This window comes from Rhipicephalus microplus, chromosome 1, assembly GCF_043290135.1.
Source record: "Rhipicephalus microplus isolate Deutch F79 chromosome 1, USDA_Rmic, whole genome shotgun sequence".
Classification (NCBI taxonomy): Eukaryota; Metazoa; Arthropoda; class Arachnida; order Ixodida; family Ixodidae; genus Rhipicephalus; species Rhipicephalus microplus.
Window position 1 is genome coordinate 278,753,674 of NC_134700.1, and position 17,622 is coordinate 278,771,295.

A 17,622-nucleotide genomic window follows, 5' to 3' on the forward strand; every position below is an offset into this window, starting at 1 on the left:
AAAAAGGAAACACAGGACAACATTTTGTCAAAACTCTCTGGCACAGCGTTTATTTTACAAACCCAAGCAGTCTATCACTCACTCTTAAATAGCACAGAAAGAGGCGCGCACTGCCAACAGGTCAGGACCATCGAAAGTTTCTGCTGTCCTGTTGGCAAACTGTTATGTACAAGACAGGACCAGAAACACATCGGAAGGAAAATGCTATCCACAAAACACGAACATGTGAACACTGGATGCCAATGCTTTCAAGTTAAACTGCACAGTTTAAAAAGTGGCTCAATTAGCTTAAAACAAGTGCTCTACACTTGTTTCACCTTAAGAAAATATGCTAGTATGCTCTGGCTGGGGAAAATTGGAAAAAAAAAGAGAAGCTTGAAAAAGGACAAAAGAATTTTCGTCACTACGTGAGCTAGCATTTATAATTTGTGTCCTCAAGCCGCTCATCACATCTGGGCACATTCTATCATTGTTCACGCGTGTTACGCACAACTGAAAGCCATACATAGCTGCAGACGCACAGCTCTGTTCACAAAGCATCTCCACATGCTCTTTGCAGCACTGCGATGCAGAAAGCTCGAAAGGCGCAAACTGAATTGGGCCTAAGTATTGCTTCTCTGAGAGGTGACTGTTGGACATTTGGTAAGTCATCAGCAGTGCTTTGTTGGGTGTTATATTGCAGTCAAATCGCTCCATACCTTCCCATAACAGCTAACAGAGGGGGGCATGCACCACAGCCATGCCTGTAACCAACCATAGAGAGCAAAAATGGTGGATTCAATTTCTGCAAAAGCACTCGAATTACGCTTGCACACGTGCAATTTGTGCGGGCCACAGCAGCCAATGGCTACTTTGCAAGTCAACGTAAAACGAGTGCAAATCTGTTAACAGAGCTTCCAGTAAGAATCGAGGAACCAGCATGACAGACACACAATGTTGCTGTCACACAGCCGACGGTGGTATGATTTAGAAGTTGCCTCTTGAAGTGAACGCCATGCAGAGAAGGCATTCATGGGCAGACACTGCAGTCACTGCACTCATGGGCTCGCACAGCTTTAGGGGCGGTGGTCTAGGCCTGGCGTGTGCTACGCCATGATCTTGTTCACGATGGTCTGGTGCAACGTGCCAAGCTGTGCTGTCCACTTGTCTAGTGCATTGTACCGGGCTGCACCTTGACCTTTGCTGTCCAACTCAAGAACCTGGTTCACCTGGTCAATGCGACCCTGGATCATGCTGCTCCAAAGCAGGGGAACAAGTGGTATGGCAAAATGGTCATAAAAGAAGGTGAGAAAAAAAAAGATAAGAAACAGTACTCTCTTGCACCAGTAATTATTTAACAATGTGTTTATAGCCCGAAAGATCAATAAACTGTATGACGAGAAAGATTTGTCCTTAGCATTAGCTTTCAATGCTTAAGTGTTAAGATATGGCTAGCTACAAGACATAAGTCACTGTACTGAGCCATGGGCTTTGAAGATAACTTTCATCCAGTTATTCAATTTTACCCTATGACCCTTCATAATGTATTACAATACTGTTCATATATTATATAATCATACCATATCTTCTATAAAACATCTCCTGATATCAATTAAGCTGCAAAAAATATAGTGGTGAAATCAGACCATCAAGAGTATCTATAAGTTTGTTATAAGTGTATCAACAAAAGCTAATACTTATAGAATTGGCAGTCCTGGCCAGAACATATGACAGACACTGCCTTCTTTACCTCTCAAGCGCTTAAAAAAAGGTGCACAAACAACCTGAAGGCATGTGAGACACCGAAAAAAAATTAATGTCCTCATGTGAGAATGTCAACAAATGATGCTCACAATGATGATGTGTTGCAGGCTCCATATTAAACATTACACACACGTGTGCACATACTCTGCCCAGGCAATTTAAGACTGGCCATAACAGTTTCATGCTGAGCACTATAATAATAACATTAACAAAAAAAAAAAGACTGACTCCACAAAAGAATTACATAGCTGTGGAACTAGCTAAGCCTCTCCACTTTAAAATGCTTCATGCCTTTCAGGCAAAGACCTATACAGCAATTGTGCCACGCCAATGCTTATTCAGAGTCTTAGCAGTAATGATGCATGAAGACAGCACAAAATTGTAACACACTCAATCACCATTTTATAGATTACGGCAAGATTAATTTTCTGTACTACAATACCACATGACTGCCTAATAGATAAAGGAAACGAGGACCAGAACCTCACCTGTCCAAAATACAAGATACTAGAAGATTTTCCACTTCACTTGAGTCTATGTTGAGTTCCTGGTAAGAAAAGAACACAAAAAATATATGAGTGTGACAAATTCACATAATCACGGCCACACATAGAAAAGCAATGAATGCAGATAACTCACCTTTGATATGAAAGGTATGTGAATCCTGGTATAAGGTGTGATGAGCTTTATTAAGACTTGTGTTCTAATGTTCCTAAGCAGATCTGTGGGGGTAGAAAAAGCAAAATTAAATTGCTGTAAAAGCAAGTGCAATCGTAGTGCAGGTAAGCTTTAGTAATGCTTTCACTTACCTTCAATGTGCTCTCTGATAAAAGGGTCATCCATGATGTTTTTCCTGTTGGTCTTCAATATTAACTCGAACTCGCTGATGTCATTATTTTGGTAAGCACTGCAAATATAACATTGTGTTTGCAAAACCTCCAGTAAAATTAGAGAGGGCAGGGGCACAACTTATCATGTCATCCACACACATGTGCAAAACAACACGGGAGTGGATATCTATAATTAAACATACAGTAGGCTCTCGATCATTCCAACTCAGGAGGAGCTTAATATATTGATTGAATTATCAAGTCCCCCCTCATAAAAAAGCCTCAATTTCATAGCAAGAGTCAAGCAAAGAATGTAATAGCAATAAATAGTAAAGTTACATTAAGTAAGACTAGCAACCAACACTTTTGGGTCCGATCTCACGCAACACGACAAAACGCTAGTGTGAAAGAATAGGGCTGCTTCCGGGGCACTCTTCACACAGTCTCTTCGCATTGAAAGTGCAGCATTCAGAAGGGTATCCCAGCTGCCTGCTGATAGTTGCCTAGATAGGGAAATAGCATGCAACCCAGCAGTGGCAACAGCGCCTTTAAAACCAAAGTTCACAGTTGCTGCTTGAGCAACCACCCTCCCCCTTTTCATGCTCGTTAAAAACAGGTGGAGCATTCCTCTCTGCCTGAGCATTTCACGGCAAGTCTAACAGCCAAGAGGATCTTATCTTGATGGGAACTGATGTACACATAAGCCAGGGACACAAGGAGCACACAAGTAGTGTTCATTCTCGTGTCCCTGTCTTTCAAGCACATCAGTACCATGGAGATGAATCACCAACAAGTTCAAGTTGAAACCCTTCTGAAGGATCTTAACGCATGCAAATGACAGAAGTGGGCCAACCCATTTGAATTGTACTTCAGCTGCATTCATCACCCACACTCGCATACTATTACTTGTGGGTAGAAAGTACAGTGTACGGGGAGATTTTTTTGATTTGACCTTTATACGGGTCATGATGGCAGCGGTGGCAAAAACTTGACAAGACTATTCATATGACCACTATCGGAATAAAAACTTGGAGGACACTTGAGCTCCAGCTTTCAAAGTGGGACCCGGTAGTGTAATCGGGGCCCCGTTTGTGTCACCTTCTCATTCGCTTGCCAAACTTTGCTTCTCGGTGGACACGACAACAGTGCCACGAGGAAGCAAACAACAGTGCATGTAAGGCTGGCTTCTCTAAAATTTTCTAGAATGCCTAATGAAAGTACTGTTGCGAAGTGCCCATTATAGTTCATTTTCAAAATTAATGTAGTACCCACAAGAAGTTCGTAAAGGGACGAGCACCTTCACAGCTGCACACTGTTGTTGCGCTTGCTGATTATGATGATCCAATATGCCCAGGCACTTTGCAATGGGTTGGCCCTTAAACCACCTACTCGTGTAAATCCCAGAGTGATGTCTGGTGCTATGCCTCTGCTATGCAATATTCCATTTTTTTAATGCGGCACCTTGCACTACATGACGTCTGTATAATACCCTTGTCACATGGGCACCCGCAAACACCGCTTAACTCCTTCGTCCTTACGACAAGGGAGATGCGGTCCGTGTCCTGCGGCGACCCTTACGCAAACGAAGGTAAACAGAGCATTTTGCAAAGGATATTCGGCCATCTCCCTTTGCAGCGGAACGAGGTACTCTCGTCCCCAGTAGTCTACAGGTCAGCAAAAAAATTCCAAGCACTTAATTGCTGCATTGAAAACAATACTACATTTTGGCAATATTAAAATGTTCTTTCGTTGCAGTACTCATTCACAACCTGTGTTTCTTTTCTCTCTCTCTCTCTCTCTCTCTCTCTCTCTCTCTCTCTCACACACACACACACACACACACACACACACACACACACACACACACACACACACACACACACACATGCACGCGCGCGCGCCAAAGTGCAGCTACATTTTACACCTATGCCCTCCGCACTGTGCCTCACAAGTCGAGCCGAGATATTTCCTCTGTGCGTACATTTGCAGCCGTGTCTGCGTTAGCTCGTGAGAGGAATGACTGACAGCGCTGCATCATCGTCGCCAGCGGAAGACACAGCCAATTATACAGAAGACAAAATGTGCGCTCACGAAGCAAAGAAACACAACTAATTGTAGAGTGTGCAAATGCAAATAATTATTTTAAGGGGCACAAGGTGGCCAGCCTCGCTTCCAGCATCGATACATTTAGCGAATTTGTTTTCATTTGAAATATTTAATGCTTTGTTTGCTTCAGACCTACTTAATAGGGTGTTTTTGTAAAAACTGCATAACGAAGATTCACAAGGAAAACAACTAGAAATGAAATTCGGATATTTATGCAAAAATCAAGCAGAGCCACCTGAGCCCCTTGCGGCAACTATTAAAATCTTGTCATTGCCGTGTGACACTGGCACAACTCCATCTCCGTCGAACTCCCAAGGGGAGATTCACTTTGACGGAGTATAAGGACGGAGCATACACAGACTTTGGTGGTGGCTGTGTGACAGGGGTATAAGGCTTTTACCTAAAGCCGTTTCAAGCACAAATGTGGCTCTGCACTTAAAACCAGAGTGGCATGCAGAAAGCCTGAGTTGAATACAAGCTTGAAACACTGAATTTTATTCTTTGCACCCACCGGGATTTTCTACTTATGAGCAATGCCAATTTTCTGCTTATAACCGAAGCTGCCAACGCGAACACAGCAATTTCTGCAATGTGCTTTGTAATGCTATCATGTTAATATGGCTCGGGGCAACATATCAAACGTAAAATCTAGCCATTAAGCTATTTGCAATCAGCGACACCAGTCTATTACTGGAATTTTTTTTTTGCTTAAGCGGTAAGAAGGGTAACAGCAAACAGCTTACCTAGGCATACATTGTACATTATCATTTAAATTAGTTGGCCAAGCTACTATGTCTGTTACGTCTGCTGAATGCATTGCTTTCTTAAGCCTGTATTGATATCTGCGTCGTTTGTGATATCACGAAAGTACATATATTCCCTCTTACGGAAATTCTGTGATACCAAATAAACTTGTCCATTTTAAATTTCTACAGAACATCAACATCCGACATTCAACAAGCATTCTCACATTGGAGCAGCCAAGAGTTTCTGTGCTAAGGTTAAAAAAAAACCATCAGATCTGGGAGCTCAGGAGAGTGACTTGTGTGTCACTGTGACACTCTTGCCCACAAACAGTGATGCCCTATTCTCTCTGTAGTACCTATTACCTTGTCCTAGTGAGCTCCAAATCAGAAACGAGATTATAAAGTAGATCACGAAATGCAGCATGGATACAATTCAACACTGCAAGCATTAGCAAACGTCCAAAAAAGAAGTGACTAAACAGCTGCAAATAGTGGATACAGAAAGAATAAAAGTGCAAGGAGGGTCCGTTGCAGTCCAAGAAAACCAGCAGTGTGGTGATAAAATAATATCGTTTTTGAATGTTTCAAGCACCTCAATTAGAAGAACAAAAAAGCTGCCCTTATTACTTTTGGATTTTTCTTTGAATAAAAAGCAGTGGTGCCTTGGCAATAACCAAGCAGTACTCAACCTAGAGTGTCGCAAACATCTTATGACCAAGGGAACCAACAATACTATAAACAATCCCAACTGCACCTATTAGCACAGTCCCCTTTTCTTCCAACAGTGATCACAAATAACATGGCCAGTTGAAGAAAAAATATGATTTTATGAAATAATTCATCAATAATAAAAATTATTTAAAAGTAGTGTGTAGTGTGTAGAAAAGTAGTGTGTGCAAAACTTTTGAGAAAGGAAGCACAAAAAAACTAGATGATTATTGCTGTGTACCAAATAGACGCTCTAAACATCATCATGTAGTTCCTCTTGAAAGATAAGTCACTGCTATTGCCAGAGGCTCAGTAAGAATTTAGATAGGGAGTGAGGTTCTACATTGCTGTGAGTGTGTACCCTAGAGATATCCCATTCATCTGTGAATTGTTTTTTCCATCACATACAAGGCCGCACATTGTGTAATGGTCTCACTGAACCAAAAAAAAGAAAACAACTGTATTTTACCCAGGTATATTCAGTTAGTAGTGCTCGGTGTTATGATGATAGCTGTTATGGCTACTTCAAGAACCAATAATCTTACAACCATAGAACTGACAAAATTATGTTCAGAGCTAAAAAAAAACTGAAAGACATGAAATGCAGCTCTCATGTTAATACGCCACAGTCAATCCCCACGCAAACCGCTTTCACGCATAACAAACACCATCAAAGAAAAGCCACGCACGCGCACGTGTACGCTAAACGGCAAGAATTATTTAACTATGGCCCTGCAAGTTCCCGAAGAGCAGGGAACCTGCAAGCATAGCACACAACAAACAGTGACATACCTGACAAGGTTGGTCATGGCAAGAATTTCAGGGTCATTTTTGTAGGGCTTTGCCTCCTGGGAGTCAAAGGGGTTGATGCCACTCTTCATGAGCATGTTGGCCAACACAAGGTACTTGAGACAGGTGGTCCGCCGCGGGCTGCCCGATTCATCATAGTTTTTGAATGCTTCAAAGAAGTCTGTGTGTGCACGCTCATACTCGGCCTCACGCAAGTGCATCTTGCCACCACATTCACGAATCACACCCATGATCAGCGGATGCGGGATTGCAGACTTGATGTGCAGCGACTGCTCGTACAGCTTCTTCAGTTTCTTGTTGTTCTTCTGGGCCGTGTACATTTGGATCTCCAGCGCATAAATCTCCAATAACTGAGTCCCCTTCTTCAGGTCATCACATCCGTCGTCGGTCTGCCACACACACACACACACAAAAAAAAAAAAGAACCGTGAACACTCATTTAACGAGTGGAACACAGGCTCTCACCAGACTGTATCAAGACTGCAATGCGATTGCCAGTTTCACATGATAGATGGCCTCTTGACTATGAAACATGACACCAAAGCATGTTTGATTGTATGCGGCATATGAGCTCTACGACGCATCATAATTCCAACTGAATCTCTGAATTCTGATCAGGGTGGATGGTGCATGGTATGCAACATTGCTCCCACATACTATCAAAGCCACATTTACACGCCTCAGTGACTTGACACTGCAGATTGAATATGGCTTCTGTGCAATAATTTTCAAGAAGCCCAGCAGTTCAATTAGGTCTTCTTATTCAAAACCATAGTGGTCCTACTCAAATTCCCATTTTATTGGGTATAACGAGTGGTGAGGATCAACCCACAAACTGAGTGCAATAGCGCACTTATTATAAATCAATAATACTTTATTTATCTACCAATATGAGGTGTAAATATCTCACTTGGCATGACTGGTGCAGCTGCTTCAGAATTTTCGCCAGTTTGTTGAACTCATTTCGGTCAAAGTAGAGCTTCCCCAGCTTTGTGTTCGTCTTGAACCACAGTCTATCATTCTTTGCATCTTTCAGGGCCTCGAGGGTTGTTTCATAGAACTCCTGCAGTAGCTCCATCTACGAATGAAACAGTTATTGAACACTGTTGCAACGAAAAAACCTTACGTAAATATTAGGCAGCAACATTGCTCCTAATTCAGTTCATGAAAGAAATTAATGGTGCCTTCCTACCCTTGAAAACAAAATAGATTTGGCAAAAAGCTAGAACGTAAGGGAAGAAGAATACGAAACGAAAGATGATGTGTGTGGTGCTTATTGGCACAAAGGCAAAGTGTGTCCAAAGAGCATATAGCCGGTGTAGATAAGCTGACAAGATAAAAAAATGTTACTAGTGGGGAAACGTGGCTAAATCACAAAACTAGTTACTGTAAGGTTTGTAAAATTTTAACCCTTTAGGGTCGAAGGCATAACACGTATGTCATCTTTCAAGACAGTAAAAGGGGTATATATTTAAAACACGTGCCTTTAAAGATCCTTTCTTTTACTTGTCACGTGCTGCCACACTATGTGAATACAGAAAATATTTTCTTTATTTTTTTAAATGCTTGAACACGGCAGTGTGCCGACTAGTTTCGGCTTTTTTCTTCAGCCAGTTCTCACTTGTGCTTGCAAAGTCAATGGCTTTCCGGTTCAGAATCTTTCAAAAGGTGACCAATTTCTTGATCTTGTTTATTGCTCTCTAGTACGAGATTACGCCCGCTTACGTGCATGTGCCAAGTGACACAATGATCGCCTATTTCCGAGATTTACAAAGCTGCTTCCGTCTCGTCGGTGACAAAACAAAGGGTTATTATAGGTTTCGAACTTGTTTTCACTCTCCTTATGCACTCACAACTACACAGCTTCTCTCAGTGCACTCTGGTTTCTCTTCGCAAGTGAGTCTAGCAGTGATGCTTCAATATCGCTACTCGAATGCCAAATCAGAATCTGATTCAGTAAATGTCAGACCATCACCGGAAGAAATACCATCACCCGAAGTTAAGACAAAAAAGCAGCACTTCGAACATGTGCATGGCAAGAAAAAGCTGACTAGACGAAAAGCGGCTTCTACTCCATCCAAGTTTGATTTGATTGATTGATTTATATGTGGGGTTTAACGTCCCAAAACCACCATATGATTATGAGAGACGCCGTAGTGGAGGGCACCGCGGCGGGGCTCCATCCAAGTTTCCAATTAACACTTCTAGCACCTATTTTTGGACACCTGTGAGCTACACAGATGTTTATTTCAACCCATAATTTTTTTTAACAGTACTGTAGTTTGCCTTTTTGTAAGAATTGATCTTGGTATTACTGACAATTAAATTATGTTCATGAAGCAACACAAACTTCTTTTTAGTAGCTTTACGGACACCCTAAATATTTTAGACAATGCTTTTCTTAAATATAGTCGTCTAACCAATTTAATTCAGCAATAAAAATTTTTGGGATGCACTTTGCACAAAAATCGACCCTCATATGTTCAAGTATTAACGTGATGACGCTGATTACTGAAGTGTTCCATGGACAAGATCAGCCAACGAAATATAAAGGTGGGATGAAAGAGAGAATATGAAAGAATGCTCGAAAATTTTTGAGGGCTGACAGGAGATAGCATTATTTATAAATCGACTCATCTCTAAACTGCAGGGGCCCTTTATCCAGCTTCTATCAAGTAAGACAAAAATTTGTGCTATGCAGCTGGGCATGTCATTATAAGCATATTATCTTTTTCTAGAGACACGCGATTGCTGAGGATCCAATGCATCACACACACACTGACCTGCTTCGAGGTGGATATGTAATCCAGGATTGAGTTGATTGATTTTTCCGAGTAATTTCTTGTCACTGCACTTTTGATGTAAGTGAGCAGCTGCTTATACCTCGTCATCATCTCTTCATACTTGCCCTGCGCATGAATGAAAAGAGAAAAAAAAAAGATTGCTTAACATGACCACACAAGCAATTCTCGCTGCAATATGCCTGTGCAAATCTGGAAAGATGGTCAAGATTCACACATTAGACACATCATTACAATGTGAAAATAGGTCTGCATGACTGGTCTGCCCTTTGTGAAGCAAAAAAAAAAAGCAAAAAAAGATGCGGGTGGGGGGGGGGGGGGGAGTGTAAAAGAGCCAGCAATACGAAGATGTAAATGTGTGTACCCAGTGTTTGATAAAAAACTATCAAAAGCTGAAGTTTAAACTTAACTTAAAGATAAGCATAGTAATGGGCATTTGCTACAACTGCCAATCAAATTGCTTTTTTTTTGCACATGAAGCCAGAATTTAAACAAACATACAGCTACGGATTTCCATCCTCTTTCAAATTTTATTTCCGCTCAGTTCAGTATTTCCTAAACAAAGGACGAAAACCTATTCTGAAACATCTCAGGTATGCATATGAAGGAGCATGCAATCCAATGAATCTATGGGCTGGGTAGCCAATTCTGAAGCTCTGTTACTAAGCAGCTACCTACATTGATGTTTATATTTTGCAAAGATACTAGGAGAAACAGGACTTACCAGCTTGAAGTTGATTTTTATCATCTGTTTAAGTGCCTTGAATCCCCACTCTCCCTTGTCATTGTGTTCCAAGTCCAAAACCTAGGAAACATCGGAAGCGCAAAAGACAGTTAAAGGACACCTCCAATCGAATATGCGGGAGATATCTAGAATAACGTAGTTGTGATTGCTCTCACCTTTTGGAAGCTGACAAGAGCTGACATCGGATCATCCTCCTTGAGTGCTTTCGAGTTGTAATATTGGTTTTCCAAGTCGACGTCTGGCTCCGAGTTACTGTCCTCCGAATATTCCTACACGTTGAAAGAAAAAAACACAACCATGAGGGTACTACAACGCGGAAAGATGCCTGCCAAATGACAACAAACTACAGGTTACGAGTGGTTGTGCTCGTCTTGTAATGTCTGGACAACTGATCTGAGGTAATGAGTACAGGTCCAACACGCCATCGATAACCTACCTGCACAAGAAACTAAAGGACGGTAATGTGTGCTGTTGCAGAAATAAACAGATGCCAAGCAAAGAGGTACACGCCCAAAAGTGCACATCCATCAATTCATTCGTTTGAACGATGGGAGATTGACATAATACAGCCCTTGAGATGATCGATCTGGATAAATTAAACACTATTTCACAATGCCAATAATACCGAACGACTGGCATGAACTTTAAATATCGTTAACATACTCCAGAGAAGAGGAACAGTTCGCACACTGTCAACACACAACGGCCCATGCAGAACACCGGCAAAGCACTAGGCCTAGCGCAAACGACTGTTTACCAGTCATCGGTCTAGGAAGAAAAGCACGGAAAACAATAGCATGCGTGACTTTGACACCGTGAGTGTTTCTAGAGAAAGGTAAAGAATGTAAACTTCAATGACACGGAAACATACCAAATCATAGTCCTCTTCATCGTCGCACATGAAGTCATCCTCAGCGTCCGACATGTTGACTACGACACCAGCGAAACACAGCGGCACAAAGTGAAAGTTTACGGTACAGAAAATTCGGCATGTCTACATGGTCTACATGTTGTGTCAAATAAGACCATTTCTGCTGTCCACCCATCTGCTGAACACCCATTTGCTGCTGTCAAAAATTTGTAGTAATTCCGCGCTTTTGACCTTTCTGAATCTACTTTTATTGATTTCATATTTCATGAATTTACCTGTTGAAAGCTTGACAGTTCTCTGTAAACATGAACGCTTTTGCTTGAAAACAAACAAGGTCTTCTTTGTTCTGCTTTTGTGTTCGTGATCAAAGCCACTGCTAAAACCTAAGCTCAAACCGTGCACATGTCGCGATGCGTCAGCCGTTCACCTCATTCATTACCGTAATGATCGTCTACAGACTTGACAGTGATGCACCAAGATATTGCGCAGCAAAGCATCAAATCTCACGCTACTGCATGAAGCTCGCATCTGTCGCCGAATAATTCTGAGCTCTCATCACGTACCTGAATAAATATATGCATACACACGGAAGAGTACATACATTTGCCCTTTGAGGTGAGCATATATACAGGCTAAACACATTTTCCTGTAACTGTTCTAATGCAGCTTGGTAGCCACCCAACCGTGTGCGCCGATCAGTGCAGTAGTTCAGTTGATAATAGAACTAATAAAATTCTCATGGCACCTTTCGGAATCATTTGCTCCACCACATCTTTTCATCTTCGTTACACTTCCCATTCGCGAACAGTGCGTCATGCCACCGATATGTTAAAGCTTTCCTTCCTAACACCGGAAGGATTGCACTGTGGAATGTGCAATTAAAGAATTAACATGCAGTGTTAAATCCAGCATATGTTACCATATACAAGGCAAAGTGCTTTTTACTGAAGTAACAATGATGATGGGCATCAATATTCGTCAAGAGGCACATTTATTTAAATTTTTTTTATGCTGCTGTTCCAAGTACGGTAGTATAAGCACGGTAACGTATTAACGGTGCTGTGCACATAGAAGTCCCCAGAAACCAACATGCATTTTGAATGAATAGACACACGTTTAACTATACGAGATCTTGACAGTTCTGTCTCTTTCTCGGGCACTCACACACACAAAAGAGAGGGGGGGCTGCATGGACTGCAGGCAATGTGCAGCGCAGTAACAGGGAAAGCTGGAAGAGTGCCCATTCTTAACTCCCTAAGGGCAACCAAGTACACCTGCACGGTAATGACTATGCCATAAATCATAAGTTTTGTCAAGTAGAGAAGCACCCACTATGCCATTATTCATCAGTTTAGGAATAAGCAAGGTACCCGCTACACATTTGTAAAGCATTTTATGTGCACTTTGTTAATGCTTTAGCTGATGACTAGGAATTACGGCTGAGCATTTCATAGCGGTTCAAAACTCGTAATTACACTTGTTGCACAACTGGCATTGCGTGATGCCTGGTTGTTATCTTTTTCTTCTACCACGCTATATTAAATATGCTGATGCAATTAATTGCCTGACATAAAGCCTATGTAAGCTCTTTTTGTAAAAGAGTTCCAAGCACCAGTATAGCTTTGTGGTCAAACACTTGAGAGCCATGTAGAGGGCTCGGGTTCAAATCACACTTGATTGCAGATTTTTTTTCCCTCACTTTTCACCATAGTGGTTAAGGACACCGGAAGGGGCAGACACCTAGGGCATTGCAGTGATCTCACAACAGCTGTAAAACAATTTGTGCTTTTAAAGCTCAGCTTATTATAGGTGACCTGGTGGAGTTCGAAATAAAAGTTATAACACAAACATTGACTAATAGTGATCATGATCAAAGAATTCTACAGGCTCAACTAGTGAGCATGCAGTTTTCACATTTTACCCTGGCTTTCTAGTGCGGTTGTTCAGTATATAAAGCAAGAAATACTATTATTACTTTTCATATCTTTAGCATTCTGAATCTCAATCATTTCTGAATCAATGTCTATATGAATGTTGGCAACTTGAAAACAATGCAACTTTGAAGAATGAAATAACTTACCTTTATGCATATTAAGCCTTGATCAACAATGTGCTGGCATCAGCCCAGCTGACAGCCAGTTCAGCATTAAATAATTATGCATAACTGACCCAGCACAATGATTCTGTTGCTGTGTGGCGAACTCCCGATGGTCAATCCTTTCTTGCTTTGCCAGAAATGCAAATACCAAGTACTTTCCAGATGCATTTCTATAGCACCCTCATAACTACAAACGTCACTACGCACGAAAATTGGTCTTCATAAATGAAGCGAATTGGTGCAACGTAACTTGCCCTGCTGAAGTAAACCATAATGAAAAGTAAAAATCAATGCTGGTAAGAGGCAAGAAGAAGGCTTAGCTAAGATGAGTTTGCAAGTGATGAAATGCTTCTGGTGTTGCATTTTTCGATCTTCTAGTTTGATTGCAAGAAAGAGAAGTAATCACTGTTGCAAGACTGAAATATATTAGTCATTGCATTTCAGCCTTTTTCTGTAGTTTCCAGGCTTGAATTTTGAAACAAAGCAGTTTCAAAGGCCATTCAAAGGTAGCGAAATAGAGAAGCCCCTTTCAAGCGAATTGACATCATAGAAGTTCACCAGTTAGTGTTACTGAACTGTGGCATCTACTTTGACTGGGAGCTGATGTTTTTAGATATCTTGTTGTTCACATAATAAAACAAATGCAGTTTTGATTTTGATGCTGTCTTGTACTTGTCATAGTACAGTATAGGGATAGAGTTGATGTATGCTTGTTAACACCTGGGTGTAGTAGTACTATTACTGAAAATTCTCAGATGAGCTAGAGATGGGATTCTTAGGCAGACCAAACTTCACTACTGCTTGAATTCAGTCCTACCACTGGTGGATGTATTACATGCTTTATTTTCTTGCACATTATCTGTACAAGAGTTAAAAAGAGTTAAAAAGAACTTGGAGCTCATGTTGGGAGAAAGAATACTAATTACAGTCTGCACAGGTGGCTTCATGGCAGTGCTTCACAGCTGTGCAAGGAGGCTAGTTTTGTGCCAGTACAAGAGGATTGCCATGGAGCTAGCCTGCTTGCATCAAAACTTTGTCTGAAAGTAATCTTATTTCTCCCACAATTTATTCTAAAAATGTGGAGGTGATTCTGAAAAATGTTGTATTAGAAATGAATGTAAGTGTAGCATCGACAGAGAAGAATGAAGAACATCGCACATGAGTTAAATAAAAAATATTTGATAATCACAGCATCAATGTGTATTCAATTAGGAAGTCTATAGCTTCTAGAGAAATTTACACTTCACTAAGGTTCACTGGTCATTCCTCGAAGCCATCTCCTCGCAGCATTCACAGCTGTGTTGAAGGTGCATGCGGCAGGGTGTGTTCGTGATAATTGCAGTAACAGCGTGCCCGCTTCCGCGAGCATATTGGCATCGGTGAGGCTCCTCGTTGCCTCCTGAATGCTGAAGTGCTTTTCTGCAGAGTCTTTGTTAGCAATCAGGTGGTCTATGACTGGTCGGTACAGTGGCGTTGACACCACATCAGGAAGAAACCTCAGCTGCAAAATCCTGTTCAACACAGTCTCATCATAGTCGCATTCCGAAATCTGAAGAAAAAAAAAAGGATTAAGAAATTCAAAAGAAATATAAACACTCATTCATTACACAAACTACATATATGCAAAATAACAGGTGGAATCTGATGCTCCTTCTGCTATGAGCTTTATAAGTTCTCCACGTGACAAACTGTCAAACTGTCTAGCAATGCGAAGATGACATTGATCAGCATTCTTCAAGTTGCATGAAATTCACTAAATCAACCCGAAAAGTAACGATAAGGACAGCACCTATCGACATGCACGGTTAACTCAACAAGCTAAAACATAACTTCTTTTTCTATTCTAATGCTACCTGTTCATTGCACAAATCTGACTAAGAGATCTTATCTTATAGCTAACATCACAAATTTGTGCAATATGGCTGCTTTTCTGGCTGATTTACAAAAGATATTTCATTCACGAGTGCACGAAAGAAAGGGAATGGATTAAGAGGTCTGTTTTTGTTATATCAAATTGATGAGGCCAAGGAAAACATAAAAGTAATTATTTGTCATTTTATTCTGACCACCATCGTTATGTGGCTGTGGTGGCAGGGCACTGAACCTACAGCCTATGCTCATTAAAGAGACAATTAGTGTTAGAGGGGACTTGGAGACAAGTGCCAGTACCACTCTACATGGATGACTTGCTCCTTTTCAATGCAAATAGTTTTAAAATAAGCCGTTATGGCCCTGTCATGGTGCCATATGATTGCGAATTTCACGAAACTAGGAGACATCTGTTTCAGAATGGTTAATCCTATTATAACAGTGAGGAAAGTGGAAGTGTCAATAAGAATGAAAATTGTCATTCTTCTCACCTTATCAACATGCTTCAGGTATGCGACTGCGTCACTATGAAGCTGTGGAAAATCAGTCTGAAGAAACGCTCGAAGTATGTGAATCAGGCTGTTCTTCTTCTCGAACTCGCAGAAAATATAACGGCAACACTGGAACAAATAAAAAAGAAAGATAAGAAATGGTTTTAGGAAGCCAATATTTTTCACCTAAACGAGATGCACACTACTTTCATGAACTATGGCAAAACGCTCTCACCAACTAATCATCACACACTTACTTCTAAATTGAGGCTGCAGTTCTTGATTGCAGTTAAGAAGAGGCTTTCGGCTTCATCCAAACCCGATCCCCCCTCACAAACTAAAAGCATCTTGCCTATCAGTTGAGTCCAAGGATTCTTTTCTGGATCCCTGAAAAAGAAGTGTAAAAGAGAATCGAGAGTAAATATAAGAAAGGAATAACAAGGAATGGTGTTACTAAGTGGCTAGAAACAAAGCGATGTCTTTCTACATATTACCCCATGTTGTTTGTACTAATAGAACGTTTGATTGTTTAAAAATTGCAGAATGTGAATTTTTGACAAACAGAAATATCACACACCTCCAGTGTTTTCTGTCGTGTTTGTAGTGTCTATTGACATAGGGATCTGGTGGACATTAAAAAAAAAAAGAAGTCACAACTTTGCCGCAAAGGAGAGGCAATCAACACGATAACAACAAATTGGAAGGTCACACGCAGAATGGAAAGCGGATTGAAACGTGCCCCGCGTTTCTCACGCACAAATGACGCACGAAATGTACCCACAGGTACATATGCACATGACTAAGTGTCTCAGTTGTTACTTCGCTGTGTCTGAAAAGGGTGCGCTTTTCGCAAACAGAGACTGCAATGATTGCAGTGACCTTAGAGCGCCCGGTAATCACAACAAAATCGTTCCAGGTAAAGCCCGAGGCCAGCCAAGACGTGTCATCCTTCCCTCCTCCCCACCGCGAGATAAGGGCACGCGAGGAAGCGTAGCTCCCCTCCTTTAAGCGCGGCAAAGTACACGTGAGAAATTAGAGGGCACGCCGCCGCGCGATGTGGCGACGTGCGCTCTTTGCACCGTCTTGCTGGTAATGCTGAAAACACCATAACTCCCGCTGAGATGCCCGTGAGCAGCGGTAAGTGGCAGATATAAATAGCTTGCTGTTTGAATGGAGAAGGACGTGCTCGTCAGTGGCTCAGTGGTTAACTCCTTGCACTCACAATTGAGAAGACTCAAGGTCGATTCCGAGCAACGGAGTTTTTTTCTGAGTTTTTCTTTCTTGCGTTTTCATATATATAGATACGTATACATATATGGTGAGTGATGCCGACGGCAAAATCCAGCCAAGAGTGTCCATATAATTGCTATCGCAACGAAAACGGCTTTAACAAGCGCATTTTCTTTGTCCTTAAACCTAGCAAGCATATAAGAAAAAGGGAAGAACATTACAGCCATTTATTTACTATATTGATTTTTAAAAAAGCGAGACCACACATCAGGCCTCAGGCAGAAGAGGGCAAGAAGAACTGCACGCATTGCACGGAATGAGAAAAAGAACTTGTGGCATACAAAGTAGTAAAGACAGATAGATCGAAATGAAACACGCCTGCAGAAATCCAGAAAACACTAGGAAATCGAGGGCACCTGTTGAACTGCACGTACAGCCCATACAATTTAACCAGAGTCCTTCAATACTTTCACTGGTCACAAATTTTCAGCGTCACTCTATGGAAGAGCTTTGTGTGCTGCAAGTGGAGGCCGCGGGCGGTGCTGCGACCTCGCTGAGGGAATCGGGCAGATGG

General features: G+C 41.4%; 2 protein-coding genes across 6 annotated transcripts in view; both read right to left on the minus strand.

Annotated features, from left to right (window-relative positions):
- Positions 1-22: 22 nt before the first annotated feature.
- Positions 23-12,133, minus strand: alien (COP9 signalosome complex subunit 2 alien). 4 transcript variants are annotated; one of them, XM_075895783.1, is made up of 11 exons: positions 12,106-12,133; positions 11,361-11,419; positions 10,645-10,758; positions 10,469-10,549; positions 9,727-9,852; positions 7,854-8,021; positions 6,926-7,332; positions 2,553-2,650; positions 2,383-2,465; positions 2,232-2,290; positions 23-1,233 (listed from the first exon to the last, which is right to left on the minus strand). In XM_075895783.1, exons 1-11 carry the CDS (start codon positions 12,116-12,118, stop codon positions 1,086-1,088), a joined length of 1,356 nt encoding a protein of 451 aa, XP_075751898.1. In that variant the 5' UTR covers positions 12,119-12,133; the 3' UTR covers positions 23-1,085. The 4 variants fall into 4 exon arrangements, with proteins under 4 accessions (XP_075751898.1, XP_037292111.2, XP_075751900.1 ...); XM_037436214.2 differs by lacking the exon at positions 12,106-12,133 and adding an exon at positions 11,924-11,978; XM_075895785.1 differs by lacking the exons at positions 11,361-11,419; positions 12,106-12,133 and adding an exon at positions 11,924-11,956.
- A 2,488-nt stretch (positions 12,134-14,621) lies between these two features.
- LOC119188260 (NBAS subunit of NRZ tethering complex) overlaps positions 14,622-17,622 on the minus strand; it is a 79,237-nt gene continuing 76,236 nt past the window's right edge. Inside the window, exons 55-57 of one of the 2 annotated variants that reach the window (XM_037436216.2) lie at positions 16,076-16,205; positions 15,819-15,947; positions 14,622-15,007 (exon numbers count right to left, since the gene is read on the minus strand). In XM_037436216.2, the coding sequence (XP_037292113.2) occupies positions 14,705-15,007; positions 15,819-15,947; positions 16,076-16,205 (562 nt within the window). In that variant the 3' untranslated portion in view covers positions 14,622-14,704. Of the gene's footprint in view, positions 15,008-15,818; positions 15,948-16,075; positions 16,206-16,410; positions 16,442-17,622 lie in introns of those variants that run through there. The other variant, XM_075895755.1, reaches the window with a different exon arrangement.